Source organism: Lucilia cuprina, chromosome 4 (genome assembly GCF_022045245.1).
Source record: "Lucilia cuprina isolate Lc7/37 chromosome 4, ASM2204524v1, whole genome shotgun sequence".
Lineage (NCBI taxonomy): Eukaryota > Metazoa > Arthropoda > Insecta > Diptera > Calliphoridae > Lucilia > Lucilia cuprina.
The window spans coordinates 75,085,684-75,104,483 of record NC_060952.1 but is presented as its reverse complement, the minus strand read 5'-3'; the positions used below and the strand labels follow the sequence as shown (position 1 = coordinate 75,104,483).

At 31.2% G+C, this 18,800-nt stretch overlaps 4 protein-coding genes across 8 annotated transcripts; 2 read left to right on the top strand and 2 right to left on the bottom strand.

The window, feature by feature from the left end:
• Positions 1-3,056: 3,056 nt before the first annotated feature.
• LOC111688406 (nucleolar protein dao-5) lies at positions 3,057-13,222 on the bottom strand. Its single transcript, XM_023450911.2, has 4 exons — positions 12,487-13,222; positions 4,123-4,548; positions 3,333-4,059; positions 3,057-3,260 (listed from the first exon to the last, which is right to left on the bottom strand). Exons 1-4 carry the CDS (start codon positions 12,733-12,735, stop codon positions 3,178-3,180), a joined length of 1,485 nt encoding a protein of 494 aa, XP_023306679.2. The 5' UTR covers positions 12,736-13,222; the 3' UTR covers positions 3,057-3,177.
• On the top strand, positions 5,524-8,746 carry LOC111688405 (V-type proton ATPase catalytic subunit A). 5 transcript variants are annotated; one of them, XR_006940499.1, is made up of 7 exons: positions 5,524-5,638; positions 6,188-6,282; positions 6,359-7,056; positions 7,118-8,095; positions 8,168-8,271; positions 8,341-8,444; positions 8,524-8,746. XR_006940499.1 is itself a non-coding variant. In XM_046948259.1 (6 exons), exons 2-5 carry the CDS (start codon positions 6,207-6,209, stop codon positions 8,258-8,260), a joined length of 1,845 nt encoding a protein of 614 aa, XP_046804215.1. In that variant the 5' UTR covers positions 5,524-5,638; positions 6,188-6,206; the 3' UTR covers positions 8,261-8,271; positions 8,341-8,575. The 5 variants fall into 5 exon arrangements, 2 of the variants coding, with proteins under 2 accessions (XP_046804215.1, XP_046804213.1); XR_006940497.1 differs by having other exon boundaries at positions 8,168-8,444; positions 8,524-8,575; XM_046948259.1 differs by having other exon boundaries at positions 8,341-8,575.
• A 631-nt stretch (positions 13,223-13,853) lies between the features above and the next one.
• LOC111688401 (deoxyhypusine hydroxylase) lies at positions 13,854-15,015 on the bottom strand. The gene has a single exon (XM_023450905.2). The coding sequence runs from the start codon at positions 14,872-14,874 to the stop codon at positions 13,972-13,974; it is 903 nt and encodes a 300-aa protein (XP_023306673.1). The 5' UTR covers positions 14,875-15,015; the 3' UTR covers positions 13,854-13,971.
• A 1,610-nt stretch (positions 15,016-16,625) lies between these two features.
• On the top strand, positions 16,626-18,219 carry LOC111688402. The gene is made up of 5 exons (XM_023450906.2): positions 16,626-16,877; positions 16,941-17,136; positions 17,201-17,357; positions 17,431-17,503; positions 17,561-18,219. Exons 1-5 carry the CDS (start codon positions 16,701-16,703, stop codon positions 17,648-17,650), a joined length of 693 nt encoding a protein of 230 aa, XP_023306674.2. The 5' UTR covers positions 16,626-16,700; the 3' UTR covers positions 17,651-18,219.
• Positions 18,220-18,800: the final 581 nt, after the last annotated feature.

The window sequence follows — 18,800 nt, the reverse complement described above, 5'->3', positions numbered from 1 at the left end:
GTCACTCTACACGCTACAAAGAGACAGTGAAAAGACGGTCAAAAATAGTCAAAGGATGGCAATCTTGAAATAGGTTCATGAAAGGCAGTCACATTACTAGCTTTTTAACTGGCGCTACTTTTCTTGCTATAAAACTTGGACATGGACGTGTTCTAGGAGAGTGACAATTTACTTTTATTCTTGATGAATGGCCCAAAACATGCGAATTAGAGCCAATAGGTGGTAAGATATTAATGGAAATAAAGGTTTAAAATTTCAAGTGTCTTCTATCTAGAATACTATGGGACATCAATGTGACGATTGACCCAAAAGATATAAAAAACTACTTTTAAGAGTCTAATCTCTATATTACTTAGAGACAGTAAAGAGATTGCCTCCGCTCTCGCTTACAAAGGGACACTAAAGTGACGACTGTCTTCATTATCGATTACAAAGAGTTTATTTGTGACGAAAGACCAAAAACATACGAATTGGAGTCAGCCAAGTGATAAGATATTAATGGAACTAAAATTTAAAAATTTCATGTGTCTATTCTCTGGAATACTATGGGACAATAATTTTATGTGTCTATTATCTAGAATACTATGGGACAATAATGTGACGATTGACCCGAAGGATATAAATTTGAGTCAATCAGATGGTGGCATATTAGTAGAAAGTACTGCTCGGTGCCTGCAACTTGTTATGGCATGTAGGGTAGCATTTTGATTATTATTCAACAATCTGTAAAGTGGGCCTCACTGGACTAGTACTTTTAGAACTTTGTTTTTATTTCGCGATCTGTGTGAAATTGCAGTGTCATGAGTTGAGTAGGTAAACAGGGCTCCATCGAATACAACGCCTGCATTTGTTTTTGCTGGTGAAAATTTCAGATTACACGCTGTGAAGAAACTATGTATGATACCATCGTCAGCATATTGTAACAATTTTACACTTTATTAAGGTTTGGAGAGCTTAGGATGGAAGCTGTAGAGGCAAAGGATAAGACGACGCATAACTTAGAAACAGTTATACGAAGTAGTGCATTAAATTAGTGCGGGGTAAGAAGTAATTCTGTCGAAAGCCCAGCAACAAATAAAAACGATGACACGAGAGTTGTTCCCCAACTCAGACCTGAATTACAACTGTCGGTTAAACTTACGTAATAAATAACACAAAACTTATATTAAACTAGGTTTAAACCAAGAATGAAGATAATCTTTATCATAAAAACCTGAAACACTCGAAGGCAGGGCAAAAAGGACGGCCTGATTACCCTTAAGAGATAATGGCAATGACGCACGACAATCTTCCTTCACCTAGAGCTGAATTACGAATGTTTGAGGAGATTTTTCGTCTTGTCTCATCAGCTTCACCACATAGGATCTTTGCAGTTCTACCTACCGTTACATTATTTCAAGAGGATTAATGGAATTCGCCCACCCATATTTTCAATTCAGTTTTCGTTGCGTAGAATGGTTACGCCAGATTAACTTCAGGGTTTACTCTGTTCATACAATACTTGAAAACACAGTATGTTCTCTATAAGTAAGGACATGCCTTTAACTTGTTTAAGAGATGAGTATTTCCTGAATAAAGGTGTTGTTACTGAATTAATATAACCATCTACTTATATTGAACAAATTGCATGTTGGCTGTAACTGGATGTTCTTTCCTGGAGAAAAAAACATCCGGTTGAGAGTAGAAATACAAACCTGCGCATGCGTTTTCTGCTTCCCAGAGAAAATGTAAATTAAATGGAGTGCAGCTACGGTTGCGGATAAATTTTAATTTTGTGCGGATTTCTTCAACGATTTAGTTGTCAAAACTCTATATAAAAAATGTCCGTCTCCGCAACCGCAATATTGTATTTCTACCCTAATACAGCCGTTGCTGGGTTTACAATCTTTGGCCGATTGAGAATCGGAGCGTACATCCAGTTGTCGTATATAGAGTGCTTGTGTATGGCTCTTTACAAGAAACAAAATCTAACATTTCCTAAAGTAAAAAAATACCTAAATCAAACAAAATAATCTTGTATTTTTTATTAAAAATTTTATTTTCCATTAATTTTTATGTTTATATTATTTAAAACAACCTTAAAAACATCATCAAATGAAGAACATAAACTATTGATGGCATATCAATATTTTATGTTGAAAACTAAAAAAAAAAACGTATAACAATTTGTATAGACTAAAAAAACTACAACAAATTTGTGTTTTGTTTTTTCTTTCTTCTTTTTTATTATACATGTTAAAAACTATACATATAGCAGGATATTATATTTTGTTTAAGAATTCAATTAAATTTTGTCGATAGAGTTTTTTTTTTTACTTAAAGAAAACACTAGTAAAAGATACGAATACAACTAAATTAATATTGCTCTTATTTACCAATGAGTTTGGAAATGAAAATTTTGAAATTTAACATTACCAATTGCAAACTTATTTTAATAAAAGTAAATTAGTTTGTTGTATAATATAAACTACTTTTAGATAAATTTTGCTGTTTTTGTTTAATCTATTGGTAATTTTAAACAAAAAAATGATTGTTTATTAGGTTAATTTTTTTAAAAAAGACTCATGTTTGTTTTTCATCTCTTTTTTTTTATTGAACTTTATTTGCATTTTGTGGGTTTTTTTTTTAATTGTAGACATAAAACTAGCAATCAAGTTAAGTTTATATAACTACATATACATAGATTTTTTTTATATAAAGAAAAAAAAATATTAAAATAAAAAGTATTTTGTTTAATTATGTAATAATTATTATACATTTTGAAAATAATGTACGTTTTGTTAAGTTGTTTCATCTTTTTTAATTATTCTTTTGTTTTTGTTTTAAGGAGAAATAATAAAATATAAAAAAAAAATAAAATTATTCCAAGAGAATTAAAAATATATATAAAAAGATCTTTTACAGTTTTTTTTTTTAAAGATATATTTTGGGAAAAATTATTTAAAAAGACTAAAAACTAAAAATCATAAAACACAACATGCCAGGCGGGAGAGAGTGGGGGGTGGGGGGAGTTAGTTGTTGATAATTTTAAAGGGTTTTACTCTTTTGTTTGTTTCTTTCTTTCTATCATTTAGACTTTAGACATTATCTGTTAAATTTAGTTAAAAATGATATTGACGACGTATGTTTATATTATTTTTGTGTGCAATTTTGTAAAGCTATTCATTATCTCTTTATCTAATTGCAAGTTTGCGGCGTCGTTACAGTGCTGTTGTCAGTAGACGCCGTTATGGGGGGTGATGTGGCAATTTTTGGTTCACCTAAGTAACAAAATAATAAAAACAAGAAACAATTAACAATTGTTTAATTGATTTTAAACAATTTCTACTTACACAAATCATTTTCAGTTTTATTTGAATCATTAGCTGCAGGTGGTTGTTGTTTATTGGTGTCATCTGTATTATTGGCAACTTCAGTGGCTGCAGCAGGTTGTGCTACTGTTTTAGCCTCTATTGTATTATTGGCTACAACATCAGCAGCTGGGGCGGTGGGTGTAGTTTCAACAGAGTTTTGTTTTACGCTTTCCTCAACCTTTTCAACATTATTCAGCACTTTAGCTTCCTCGTTGGTAGTTTCTGCTGTTTTTACTTCCTCATTAACGGCATCAGTTACATCTTCGCTAGCATCATTACTTTTAGAGCTAGAATCAACATCCATAGGTTCTGGTGTGGGTTCTTTTACTTCCGCCACCTCTACAGCTGCTGGTGTTACAGTTTCTTTACTTTTAGGTTCTTCTTCTGTTTCCATAGGACTGTCACTTTTAACCGATTCTGTTACTTCCTCTGATACCTTTTCAACAGGGGCTGCGGCTGAGTTTTCAGTTTCTTTTGTGACTTTATCTTCAGTAGCTACTACTTGACTTTGGGTTTCTTCTGCAACTGGTTCTAATACAGCATCCGTTTTATCTTCTTCCTTTTCCTTTACTTTTTCTTCAGTAGTTTCTTTGGTTGCTTCACTACTGGCGGGTGTTTCTTTAGTTTCCTCTACAACGGCACTTGAGTCGGTTGAGTCGTCTTGTTTGTCTGCTTCCTTGGGTTTATCTTCTTCATTCTGGGTTTTCTGTTAATAAAACAATCAAATTAAAGTTTCTCTATGTATATATTTAACTTTTTAATTATATACCTTTTCCTCCTCTTCCTCCTTGGCGACCTCTTCTGGTTTTTCTTCCATTTCTTCATCCTCATCAGCTACTGCTTGTTTGGCCGCTGCTGCCTTCTTGCCCTTAGCTGGCGTCTTCTTTTTACTTGGTGTTGCTGCTGCTACTTTAGTTTCTTCTTCCTCAGCTCCATCCTCAGCTGTATCTAGTTTACGTCCACGTCCCCGTGCTCGTGTTGGTGTTGATGCTCCACTGGCTGGTGAAGTACGCGCTTTTTTGGCGGGTGGTGGTGTTGCAACAACTGCTGATCTGGTGGGTGTACCACGTGTACTGGAACGTGTTCTTCTACCTCCTTCCACATCCAGATTACCGCCCATATTTTTGACCAGTTCTTCACTTTCCTTTTGAGCACGTTCTATATAGGACATACGTTTGGAGGGGGTGCGTTTGACCTAGAAAAAAAAAAACAAATGAACATAAAATTAGTGAGAATTTAGAATTTCGGAAATAATTAACATACATTAATTGAATCTCAGGCTAAGATTGTCAACTCAATATCAGCAAGATAGTACTTTTAGTGGATAAGTCAATATATTAGTTAATTCCAAAAAAAAAACATTGTTTAAAAATAATCTTAAAAATTAAGACAAATTATGGGCTTCAGTTATTGTCCATTGTTAGCTATGCCTGTCCCGATCATTCTACTTAATTTTAAGCACAAGATTGTAACCGTCGCAGGAAATTATAAGAAGAATTGATAAACTCCATAATGATTTCCATAGAATTGAAAAAATAAGCAAAATAGCAATATAAAGCGAAACTTTTTTCTCCAGGAAAAGACACCCAACGGAATTCTACGAACAACGACTAAGAATTGTCAACTAAACCACTCAACTATTACAAGAACGCAGATTGCAGATAGAAATATGGATAGATAGACAGACAGACAGACAGATAGATAGATAGATAGATAGATAGATAGATAGATAGATAGATAGATAGATAGATAGATAGATAGATAGATAGATAGATAGATAGATAGATAGATAGATAGATAGATAGATAGATAGATAGATAGATAGATAGGTAGACCTCCGATCTACTTCCCTAAAACCATAACCTACCGAAGACCACTCTTATTCAAAGACCTATTTTGTGATATACGATTACATTTTTGGAATCGAAAAATTGTTCTTTTACTCCAACTAAACAAAACATAAGATGTTTTAAAAACCCATAATTTTCAAATTTCTTAAATACACCAATATAGCCATATTTTCACAACATATGTGCCACTAAAAATTAACAACAATATGGCCAAGTTAAAAAACCCCAACAACTGTGTAAATGAAAAATTGATTTTTTTCAATATGACAATCATATTCTACGCGCATTATTTTCTAGTGCGCAGTGAAATAAACGAAAAAAAATAATCAGCTCTATACAAGAAGAAAAGGGTACTCGTGAGATTTTCTTTAGTCTATAGCAGATTTTCAACAGAGCAGAACACCTAATAAAAATTCTAAAAACACAGAGTAAAAAGTAAGTATATTTTTTTTTTCTAAGAAATATTTTCATAATTTTCCTAAAAACAAGCTAATAAATAATTTTAAATGAAATATGTTTTTAAATTGTTATAAAAATATTGGCAGTAAAAATTAAATAAAAAGTTTTTAAATGTGAAAAATTAAAAAATTTCTAAATATTCGCCTTAACTATTAATTAAAAAGAGAAAGAGAGTTCTTTTTTTTTCTTTGATAAAATAGAAATTGATTTTTTGTACAAATTTTGCAGAAATGTTTTTTTGTTAAAAAAAAAAAAAAACAATAAAAAGACAAATAATTTTGCATGTTTTGTTGAAAAAAAAACAGAAATTGTCAAAATTGTACTTAAATGAAAAATTGATGTAATATCTGTTTAGAGTAAAAAAAAAAAGTTAAGTGAAATTTTCACCCTAAATTTACTAGTATAGATTTTTTACAAGAAAAAAACAAAAAGAACACAATTGTGACCCCCAAAAAATAAAGTATGTAACAGCCAACTGCCAAAGACTTACTGCCATAAGATGTCATAATTTTCTTACATTTTCAGGAAAGAATTGCAATAAAACATGTCCTTGTTAAAACGTTTCGATGATGAAGAGCGAGAATCGACCTATGGTCGTGTCTATGCAGTATCTGGTCCCGGTATTTATCTAGTTTGGTTTTTTTTTTTTAAATAATCTTCAAGAACATTAATCCATGTATTTGTTTAAATTTTTAGTGGTAACTGCTGAATGTATGTCGGGTTCTGCTATGTACGAATTAGTGCGTGTAGGCTACTATGAGCTGGTGGGAGAAATTATTCGTTTAGAGGGTGATATGGCCACTATACAGGTGTATGAAGAAACTTCTGGTGTAACAGTAGGTGATCCGGTTTTAAGAACCGGCAAACCTTTATCTGTAGAACTGGGTCCTGGCATTATGGGCAGTATATTCGATGGTATTCAAAGACCTTTAAAGGATATTGGTGAAATGACCAGTTCTATCTATATACCCAAGGGTGTTAATGTACCGGCTTTATCACGTACCGTATCGTGGGAATTTAGTCCCACAAATGTTAAGATTGGTTCTCATATAACTGGAGGCGATTTGTTTGGTGTAGTTCAAGAGAATACTTTAGTAAAACATCGTATGATTGTGGCTCCCAGGGCTAGGGGTACTGTTAAATATCTTGCCCCTCCCGGTAACTATACCGTCGAGGATGTTGTAATGGAAACTGAGTTTGATGGAGAGATTACTAAACATACAATGTTGCAAGTATGGCCTGTACGTCAACCAAGACCTTGTACCGAAAAATTGCCTGCTAATCATCCTTTGTTTACGGGTCAACGTGTTTTGGATTCATTGTTCCCTTGTGTACAAGGTGGTACTACGGCTATTCCAGGTGCTTTTGGTTGTGGCAAAACTGTTATTTCACAGGTGAGTGTTGGAATTTTGTGTTAAATAAATTAAATATTAAAATCATTTCACACAACTCTAGGCTCTTTCGAAATACTCCAATTCGGATGTGATTATTTATGTGGGCTGCGGAGAACGTGGCAATGAAATGTCTGAGGTCTTAAGAGATTTCCCTGAGCTAACTTGTGAAATCGATGGTGTTACCGAATCCATTATGAAACGTACAGCATTGGTGGCAAATACCTCTAACATGCCGGTAGCTGCTCGTGAAGCCTCTATTTATACGGGCATAACATTATCCGAATATTTCCGTGATATGGGCTATAATGTAGCCATGATGGCTGATTCTACTTCACGTTGGGCTGAAGCTCTTCGTGAAATTTCTGGACGTTTAGCTGAAATGCCTGCCGATTCTGGTTATCCTGCCTATTTGGGTGCCCGTCTAGCTACTTTCTATGAACGAGCTGGACGTGTTAAATGTTTGGGTAATCCTGAACGTGAGGGTTCAGTTTCTATTGTGGGTGCTGTATCACCACCCGGTGGTGATTTCTCTGATCCTGTTACCTCTGCTACTTTGGGTATTGTACAAGTGTTCTGGGGTCTAGATAAAAAATTGGCTCAACGTAAACATTTTCCCTCTATCAATTGGTTGATTTCTTATTCGAAATATATGAGAGCTTTAGATGAATACTATGACAAAAATTTCCCCGAATTTGTGCCACTACGTACTAAAGTTAAGGAAATTCTACAAGAGGAAGAAGATCTCTCGGAAATTGTACAATTGGTGGGTAAAGCTTCTTTAGCTGAAACCGATAAAATCACTTTGGAAGTGGCTAAGTTGTTGAAAGATGATTTCTTGCAACAAAACTCCTATTCACCCTATGACCGTGTATGTCCCTTTTACAAAACTGTGGGCATGTTAAGAAATATGATTACTTTCTATGAACTAGCCAGACATGCTGTAGAATCAACAGCTCAATCAGATAATAAAGTAACCTGGAATACTATAAGAGAATCAATGGGCAATATTATGTATCAATTGTCCTCTATGAAGTTTAAGGTAATTTTTGGAATTTTTATTAAAAAGAATTATTTAGATATTTAATGAAATTTTTTATATATTCCCAAATAGGATCCTGTTAAAGATGGTGAAAGTAAAATTAAAACTGATTTTGAACAATTACATGAGGATATGCAGCAGGCTTTTAGAAATCTAGAGGATTAAACAGCAACTAAGTAAACAACTCCAGTACAATACAACTTATGTTGCTGAGTGAATGAAAAGTATTTTTTTATTTTATTTAGTGTTTTTGTTTGTTCTCCCCTCCCTTTTTGAAAGAGGTGTCATTTTGAAAAATGCAAAAAAACAAAACAAAACCTGAACAATAATAGCGAATAATATAAACCAAGTAAGTTTGAACAAGCAGCAAACACTTAAAAATCAACTGTTTAAATAATATTTTATATATTTTTTTCTTTACTTTACAGTTCTATTGGTTAATTATCTATTTAAACATTAAACTAAAAAAAACTATACATACGTACATTATTATGTACAGCCATAAATATTAGTAAAATATATAAATAATAATGTTTGAAAATTGTGTAATTTTTTTTATTATTTTCTGTGTAACATGTTATTATTTTTTCTAACTATTCGTGTGTTGCTTGTTCTGAAAACGTAATAAAATTAATAAATCTTTAATGTAAATTTCCTAAAAGTTTATTATATTTTATCTTATAAATATGTATATATTGATTATACATACATATATAAAATTTGCAAATAATCTTTAACGAAAACTAAACGATGTTTATTAGAAAATCTCTCCATTTAGCAGAACAACAAAATTTATGTTATTTAAATGTTATAATGAAAAAAAGACACAAATTTATGTAAATCTATTAACAAAATCATATAAATAAATTATATTAAAGTTATATTAATCAATAATGTTGTTATTTATAGTTTATGGTTTAAAAAAAGAAGACTTTTTAATATAGCAAATACTTGAACAATAATTTGTGAAGGAAATCTGCAGTTTGTGTTAAATGGTTAGAAAGTGTGGATAATGTGGCCTTCGTTATGTTAGTGACACAATTACCCCATATAGGCCTGTATGTACTACATTTACCTTTCAAAGTCATGAAAGCCGACTAACGGATATCGGTATTTTAACTCAAGTTAAAGATATACACTAGGGCTAGTAAAGTTTTTGCAAACTGCCCACTAGAAAGATAATTGCTGTACATTTAGATTTGTCTAGTTGTTGCAGTTGTTTGTCTTTGGTGTGTGCAAGATCCATTGGATCCATCCTTTTGTGCAGTAGTAAATACTACCGCAAAGCAGACACTGAAGAAAACTAGTGTAATTATTACATAACTGAGATAGGTATGGAGCAGCAGAATTATTAGAATGAGTAAAGTCCTTACAAAGGCATTATTGCCTCACCACTAGAAATATACTTGTACATTAAGGACGGGTTTCATACTACTCAGTTAAACTAGGCTTAAATAGCTGTTAAATTAAACTCGAAACAAATTTAGGCGAACTTTAACCGATGATTGTGTTTTTCAGTTATGAATTTAAGATCAGTTAACTTTATTAGTATTGGCAACATTTCAGTCAAAAACATAAACAATGAACAGCTGTTTTTTGTAAATATCAATTTTGTAAGATGTAAAATTTAAAAAAAAAAATATTTAAATAAACATTTAAAACAATAATAATATTTATAAAAGAATTCAGAAAATTACTATTTAATTAAAATATTAAGTTTTTCTTCTTCCGAATTCATTAATTTATTGTTTTTGCTGATTGTTTGTTCTCACTTATAATTGACTTATTAAACTCAGTTAAACTAAGATAACAAGTAACTGATTACTGAAAACACACATAAAATTAACTAGGCTTATCCAAAGAATGAAGATTATCTTTATCAGAAAAACTTGCCCTAGAAGTTGTGTGGTTGTTGCCGGTGTTGATGTCTTGTCTACAAGAAGAACATTGGTGTATAAAGGAAACATACTTGTTTACAGGATGCATTAGATTGCCCTAAGAATTGTGTGGTTGTTGCCGTTGTCGCTGTCTTGTCTACAAGAAGAACATTGGTGTATAAAGGAAACATACTTGTATACAGGATGCATTAGATTGGTAACACGATAAAGTAATTGAACTCTGATCCAACTAAGATCGATATTGAACAAGCTTAAGACCTAGAGGTGTAGAATAGACCTTGCCGAATGTCCAGCTTGTGGTCATAATAATCCATATACATTTATGTAACTTTAATTTCTGCAATAAATTTGTGGAGACATCCTGCTGAAGTAACAAAAACCCCAGATTAACCTATTGTATAGTTTTTGGTTTTACAACAACAATACATACAGAAATTACTAAGAGGAACATCTCAATAATTCTTTTTAAAAACTCTTCTATATATGAAGTTACAAATAATAGTCCAGTTCAAAAACGATGTCGTATGATTGTAGCGTTGTATGTCATACAAAATTTTTTGAAACAAAATCAATTCAATTATAAAAAATTTACCACATATATACATACTACGATACAACTGTACAACACCGATTGTGAATTGGACAAATAATTATTTTATATATACAGTTATAATAACAACGCTCTTATGAACTATTTAAAAACTTTATTAGTAGGAATTTTTTAAATGTACAAATTTAATTTCCGTCAATCTTTATTAAAAATCTTTTGATAAAACTGTGCAAAAAATATATATTGAAATGATATAACTGCTAAATTTAAAAATAACATTTAAAATAAGTAGTGAATAAAATGATCTTACTTGACGGCCTTATAAGTATGAATTTACGCCCCCGTTAAAAATATCTTAAAGTTTTTGAAAGAAATTTTTAAAATATACTTTGTACTAAAACGAAGACAACAAAATGATAATTATGTCAATATAGGTACCTTTTAGACAACATAACAAATTTTATACAAGGAATAGTCGTTGCGCTGTTATAATGATTCTAAAATGACAATTTTAAGGATGCGTTATCTCAGATACTTATTGTGATGCGCTAATTTCTGGCCTATTCTTCGAACTTTCAAAAATTAAGATTCCTCACAAATAAAAAATTTGAAAATTCATAAAAATATTAATGATTAACAAACAAATTAAAACATGATAATTCAAAATGTGCTTTTAGAATCAGTGGACAAAACCGTGCATCTCACGCTACGGCTTTGTAGCGTGAGATGCACAAACTGGAAGTTTGTGAACCCTAAATAGCTAAAATCTAAAAAAACATAACGTTTACTAAATTATTATATATTGTTAAACTCGACTACAAAAGGAATAAAATAGTTTGTGCAGGGAAATTATTTTTGGAAAACACTTGATTTTATATAGAAGTAAAAGTTTAACAGTATTAACCGCCACTTTCAAAACAATCTTATATTTTCTAATTTTAAACAAACGCTAACCTCCAAACAAAAACATTTTTTTCTCTCAAACGAAAATCAATAAAACCCAACATATCTGGCATCACGAATTATATGTAATTATAAACGCTAGCACGAGGGCAACCCTCACGCAACACAACGAAAATAGAGAAAAATAAAACAAAAGCAAAACAGACACCACCAACAACAACACTAAAGTACAGCAAACACAAAACACATAAAGCAAATACAGAGAATGAGAATTCAAAACAAGAATGAATAAAAACAAATATGTAGGAAAAATTGATAACGTACAAAAAATAAAACAATTATAAAAAACAAAAACCAAAAAAAACGCATGCTACTGAATTTGTAATGATGATTGTAGTTGTAGAGTTTTTATAAAAAAAAACCTCCACCGCGCTCACTTTATCCATTAACATAAATGGACAATTTTTAGAAACTGGACTGGGACAGAGCGCGGTGCAGGTAGAAGAAATTTATTAGCATTACAATAATTGTGTAAAAGACCACAAGCAATGCTGTGGTCTACAATTAACAACTACTTAATTGTAACACGTATACAGCGTATTTGTTATAATTTTCCTCTTAAAACTTGTAAAATGATTAAGTTTTGATTATTTTTGAATTGTTTGATTTTACATGTAATTGCTGCAACAACAAGCTTTCCAGATTGTTCCAATAAAACACGCGGGAAAATATCTCTAACAACGTTGGCAGAGCAGCAACTGATCCCTGTATTTGTCTATTCCTTTTCGTTTTTTATTTTTGTTTGTATTTTAATCACTACACAATAGAGTAGAAAAAAATAAAAAAAAAACAAGTAACACGACTAAACAAAACGACGACTATATGAAATAAAATCAAACGAGGTAAGCTTTATCGCGCAACCTTGTTAATTGGACACCCGAGTCATCGTTATAAAAAAAAAACTAAATACAAATACATCATATCCCACTTCAAATATTGTATGTACCAAATGATATGCATGCATGCGATATTGTACTTACGGGAGTCTTTTTATTTTCCACTTTTGGTGACGTTGTTGATTCTTCTGCAGCCGGCTTCGATAAGGATTCGTCAGCATTTTTGCTGGTGGCAGTGGAAGCTGCTTCATCAACTGCCTCAGGTACAGCTACTGCAGTAGCTTCAACATTATTTGTGGTTGATTCCTCCACGGTTTCAGTTGGCTGCGCTGCTGCTTCTTCTTTCGATTGCGCGCTATTTTGTTCACTCACATTTTCCACAACTTCCGACATGTTTATTTCTTTTTGTTCGTGTTCTTTGTTTTTTTGCTTTACGTAAACTTTAAAACTTATTTTAATTTGCAAATCTGTTAGAAAAAAATGTTTATGCAAAAATGTTCTTTTTTTACTTTTTAAAATTGTCACCACACACTTCTCGGTCGGCAAATCTGACGAGAAAAAAACGTAGGCTGCTTTGCTTGTATTTCTTTAGCACAAACACACGCACACGACTTTTTCTTTTGATACTGGTAAAAATACTCTTTTTGGATACTTTTATTAACGCGCAATTTTAAACCACTATTTTTGTTCTAATTTAATGAATTTATTTAATTTACTTAGCACACATTACACGATTGCAAATGGCTATAATCGATTTCATAAAAATATTAAATGAATTTTATATGTAAACAAGAGAATTTTGTTAAAATAAAATTTTCCACTTCACCAACGTAACGCCGCGGACGAAAAAGTATGTTCACACTTCGCTCACAAGTGGTGAAATGTAGATGTGGTGACAAATGGTTTTTTCTTATTATGCAGAGTTGTATTTTTTTAGAGTTGTATATCAGAGTTGGGGGTAAGGCATAACATTTTTAGTACACTAAAAATTAAATATTTAGTACACTAAGAACTTTTTTACAACTTAAAATTAACAATGAAAGTCAGTAGAAAAACAAATGTTCCAAAAAATTGTATGGAAAAAATTAAAATTTTTAAAAATTTCCCAGTATTCTTCAAAGAAATATTTTACGTTAACGAAAGTTTCGTTTTATAAAATGTGGGGGTAAGAAAATGCTAGCATTTTTAAAGAAATTCTTATTAATAGGCAATTACTAGCATTTTTAAAGAAATTCTTATTAATAGGCAATAACATTGACGAAACAGAGCAACACACTTTGAAAAACTCAAAATTGTTAGACCAAATTATACTTCTTTAAAGCAATAAGTTTCATTGTCTCCGTATCTGAAAAATCTCCATCACAGCATGTCGTAAACTACCATTTGTGGCCAATTTTAAGGTTTATTATATGATCTGATTGCTTATTCTCAATATATATACATCAATAAAATTTCAACAGACAATATTCCAGTTAATAAAATTCCTTTTTAAACAATTAAATAACTCACACTTTAGTAGTAGTTATCAGTTTATTCGTTATTTATCAATGTAATCAATATGTACATAATGTTAATAATAAAAAAAAAGATTAGTTATAATAAAGTTCAAGTTTTACATTGTTCCTGCACTCATTTATTCAAATTCAATAAACCATCAGCATATTGAAATTCTGGACTATTTTCATATTCACACATATCCAAAGCAATAACACACGACTCCTTAACAACACGTTTTTCATCTTCAGCATAGCGACTTAAAATATCAATACATTCTTGGGAGGCAATTGCACCTAAAGCTTCAGCACACTCATGACGCACCATTTCATTTTCTAAACGATCTTCTAAATTCTCTTTTAAATAGGGAATACTGCATGGTTCTTGCAATTGACCCAAAACAAAGGCCACTTCGTGTCTGAATAGAGCAGATGAATCTTTCAAACCCTCTGTTATAGCTAGCACCGATTCTTCGGTACGCATATTACGCAAACTGAACATGGCACGGTAACGATCAAATAAACTGTTTTTAGGATCCAAGTATATAGCTTTCAATTCTTCGACCGATTTGTTTTGCTCAGCTGGTGGAGAGGGATCTACTGAGGCATAGGGATTATTATCTTTAACATTCTCTCCACTTTGCAACCATTTAACACGGTCTAAGGCAATGCTGCAGGTTTCCGCCACCTCAACAACAGGATCATTTTTATATTTCTCCAAAATGGGTATAATGTCGGCAGCACCAATAGCACCCATAGCCTCAGCAGCCTCATGTCTTACCATAGGTTCTTGATTTACATCTTCAAGCACTTTTGTTAAGATGCCTAAAGCTTTTTTATCCTGCATCTGTCCCAGACAGTAGGCCAACTCATGCTTTAGCAAAGCTGAATCATCTTCAAAACCCCGGCTGATCTCATCAATGGCCTCAGCACCACCAATATTTTTTAAAGTAAACAATGCACGAAATCTTTCCTTTAACGGTCTCTCCTTATTGTTTAAAACACAACCGATAGCTTTGATTTGTTCCTGTGTTACCATTTTCCTCAATTATTCAACGTTTTCTTTTTAATTATAAATTTTAATAACTAATTAATCTTCTTGTGAAATATTTGCAATGTTTACTTTTTCCTAATGAAATAAATACCAGCCAACACGTGAATACAAAGATACAACAACAAAATAGGGTGAAGATGTCAATATGAAATTTTTTTAAAAGTGTGGCCAACTATGTTATTATTTGAGGTTTGTTTTTAAAATAACTTTATTTGAAAATACTGTACCGGAAGAGCGTCCTGTAGTCCCCAAAAAAGACACCTCAGCTATTTTTAAAACGTTCCTATTTTCTTGTATACTTTTTACTACATGTGGGTCCAAATATTTTCCGACTTTTCCTAATTTTTGTTGTTCAATTAACAATGTTTTTATTAAATAAAAAATAATTATATTCTTTATAATCGGAACACAAACAAAGAAATAGGACCGTTTAAAATAAGGTTCTATAGTTGAAACGAAAAGTCGACTTTTCGACTTTTTTCATTTTATGAAAAGTCGACTTTTCGACTTTTTTGCATTTAGTTAAAAGTCGATTTTTTGACTTTTTTCATTTAATTAAAAGTCGATTTTTCGACTATTAATATTTTATAAATAGTCGACTTTTCGACTTTTTCCGTCTTTTTGGCTTTTCGATTTTTTCGACTCTTTACGACTTTTCGACTTTTTTGGACTTTCCGACTTTTATTTACAAAGTCGACTTTTCGACTTTTATTTACAAAGTCGACTTTTCGACTTTTTTCATAGACGATAGTCGAGTTATCGACTTTTTTGGAACAAAATAGTCGACTTCGACTTTTTTCGACAAAAAGTCGATTGTTCGAAAGTCAATTTATAGAACCCTAGTTTAAAAGTTATATAACTGCCGGTCCACACTAGGAAACTTTTTTTGGGAAACTTTTGATTTAGCATGAGAGAGAAAGAGAAGGAATATCATTCATCTCTCTCACGGTACGGAGTTTCCCGTACTCGGAAACTTGTTTTGTTATTCTTCTCATTCGTACAACAACAAATCAATGCAATTAATACGTAGTTTCTGAAATAAAAGTTTCTATGTGTGGACATTTAAGAAACTTTAAAAGAGAATTAAGAAAAAGTTTCTCTACGAAAGTTTCCTAGTGTGGACCGGCACTAATTATATCCCCCTATTTTTTTCTATACCACTAGTGTTTTGTCTTTTCGGCCAGCAACAAAGAAATTCTTCTCTGGGGTGTATCCAACATCAAGCGCCTTGGCGGCACATAAAATTGACTCAAACGGTAATTATTTTTAGAGCGGGTTTTTGAGTTGGCAACCAAATGCCAATTAATAATAAGACTAGTTAATTTAAAAATAAATTTAATCTGATGTTTATCCCTTTTGCTGTTTTTGAGTACAAGATTAAACTTCGCAGTGTTGCCATACAAAAGAACAGAAAACGTCACTGTTGATTATCAAAACGATGCATGTTTTATAAAAAAGAAGAAGACAATTGTATATATAATATGAAAATTGATGAAAACTTAAATTTAAAACAAAAAAATATTTTATTAAATCCACTTAATTTATACTAATCGATAAATCAAACACTTTAATATTTATTTTAATAAAAATTTTATTATTGTTTTCTATTTGTTTTTTCTATTTCTTAAATAATAAGAAATAGAAATAGAAAAATAAAAATATTTTTCACTAAAACCTAAATAAACGTTTTCCAACACTACATGTTATCAAAAGCAAGTGAATGTCTGTATAGAAAAAGATGAAGCAGTAAACAAAATTATTTTCCCGCAAATAGCTTTCTTTTGTTTTTCTACTTTAAACAAGTCGAAAAAATGGAATCCTTTTCCGTTGATGAAATTTCCAATTATACCAATAATATCATTACATTTGTTTTAAATGGTGCCGCCACAAAACTGCCTCTAAAGGAAAAGGATATGGTTAGCACCATAAATGTGAAAGGAATGTTGTTTCGCATGTCTTTGAGTCAAGCAAAAACAGCTTTAAAAGAGGTAAGTAGTTGGCAACTATAACGCCAAGAATGTTTACAATAATTTTTAATGTTTTTACTTCAGACTTATGGCTTAGAGTTACTTGATGTTCCGGACTCAAAAACTGGTAAGGCTTATATTTGTATTAGTCAAGATACGGCCAAATCACTGCTACTGTATGATGAAGAACAACAACGCCATTTAACTTTATTATTTGTTATACTTTCGTATTTATTTATGCGTGGTTCCGATACTCCAAATAAAACGAAAACTAGTGAAGGTAAGAGATGTGAAACACAGAACATTTAAAATAATTTAACAATTTATTTAACAATTTACTACAGAGGATTTGCTACTTTTCCTCAATGGTTTACGTATTAAATTGGATGAATACCATCCATATTTTGGCCAAAATTTAAAAAAGCTTATAATGGAAACTTTTGTTAAACAACTTTACCTAAAACGTGAAAAAGTTGTTAGTGAATTGGAGTCAGAAACAAAGTACTTATACTTATACATAATTATACATAATAGATTATTTTTACGAAAGTATACCTATATATTTTTTGTATAGATTTTATTATTATTGGGGCTTTCGAGCACATGCCGAATTCGATAAGAAACTTTTATTGGATGCTGTCGCAAAAGTATGTATGAAATTTTTATTTTATTTTTTTTTTCTAATAATCGTGGTATGCTTTTAGATTTTAAAGAAGCCTCCCACATTTTTTGTTGCAAAACATTTGGAATTATATGGTAATGAAGATGAGGAAATGTCTAATGCAAATAATTAAAAAATTATGACGTTATTATTAATTTATTTGTTAGTTTAGTGTTAGTTTTTTTACGAAATGTTATATAAATAATACCTTTATAAATTGTATTAAAAAGGATGTTCTAATTTATTTATGGCAATTACCAGGCCTATATTTGTATTTACAATTGGAATTGAATTTTGTCCCATTGTTATCGATTTTAACAGCCATTTTCTGAGCTATTTTGATCCTTATAATGTAAAATGTCTCCTTAAGTAATGAAAGTTAAAGTAATTTCTGAAGTGAACCTTATATGAGAACTAGGATCTTATATATCACCACATGCAAAGGGCTCTAACTCACCAAAATTCCAAATCGATTGTATTGTTCGTTCTAATGTATTTCATCAAAAGAAATGTCTAAAAAAATTGGTCTCCTCGATTTTTTTGACAAAAACCAAATAGCTTTATCTACAAAAACATTGAATATTAAAGGTAAAAAGTCCAATTTATCCATTTGTATAAGCGCCATTGTCAACTATCTTAATAATTGATAGGTTTCATTGTTTAACAATATCTAATATAATCTAATAAAGAACAAAAAATACATATATTTTTTTTGGGTCTACAGTAGGATGAACAGTATTGTTCGAAACCTAAGGAACTTTTTTGGCTTTGTATACGAAGTGCTATATTTTTTTTATTGATTTATCTAAAATTGCGAATGGCTTAAAATCGGATTTGAATTCCGTATGAACTACACTAGTAACTAAAAGGTGTTTAGAACTCAAAAAGACCAAATATTTTCATAAGAAGACCAAAAAGTTTCGAACATCTATTTATGGACTTATTTCAGATATTATTTTCTTGTAACTCACAGCGAAATGCAATTCAACTTTTATTGTTGTCATAATCTAGACAAATAATATTATACAAATCAATTATTTAATTTTGAATAAATCAATTGAAATATAGCACTTTGTACAAAACGAAAAAAAATAGCTTACGTTTTGAACAATATTGTATAACAAGCGTATTGACATTGACAGCCCCTATTCTGCATTTCAATTTAAACCGAAATTTGCTCCGTTTGGCAACTTTGGTATTCTGCATTTCGATTCGGCACTCCGCCACATAAACAACAACTTACAAAAACGTAATTACGATCGAAATGCAGAATACACACAATA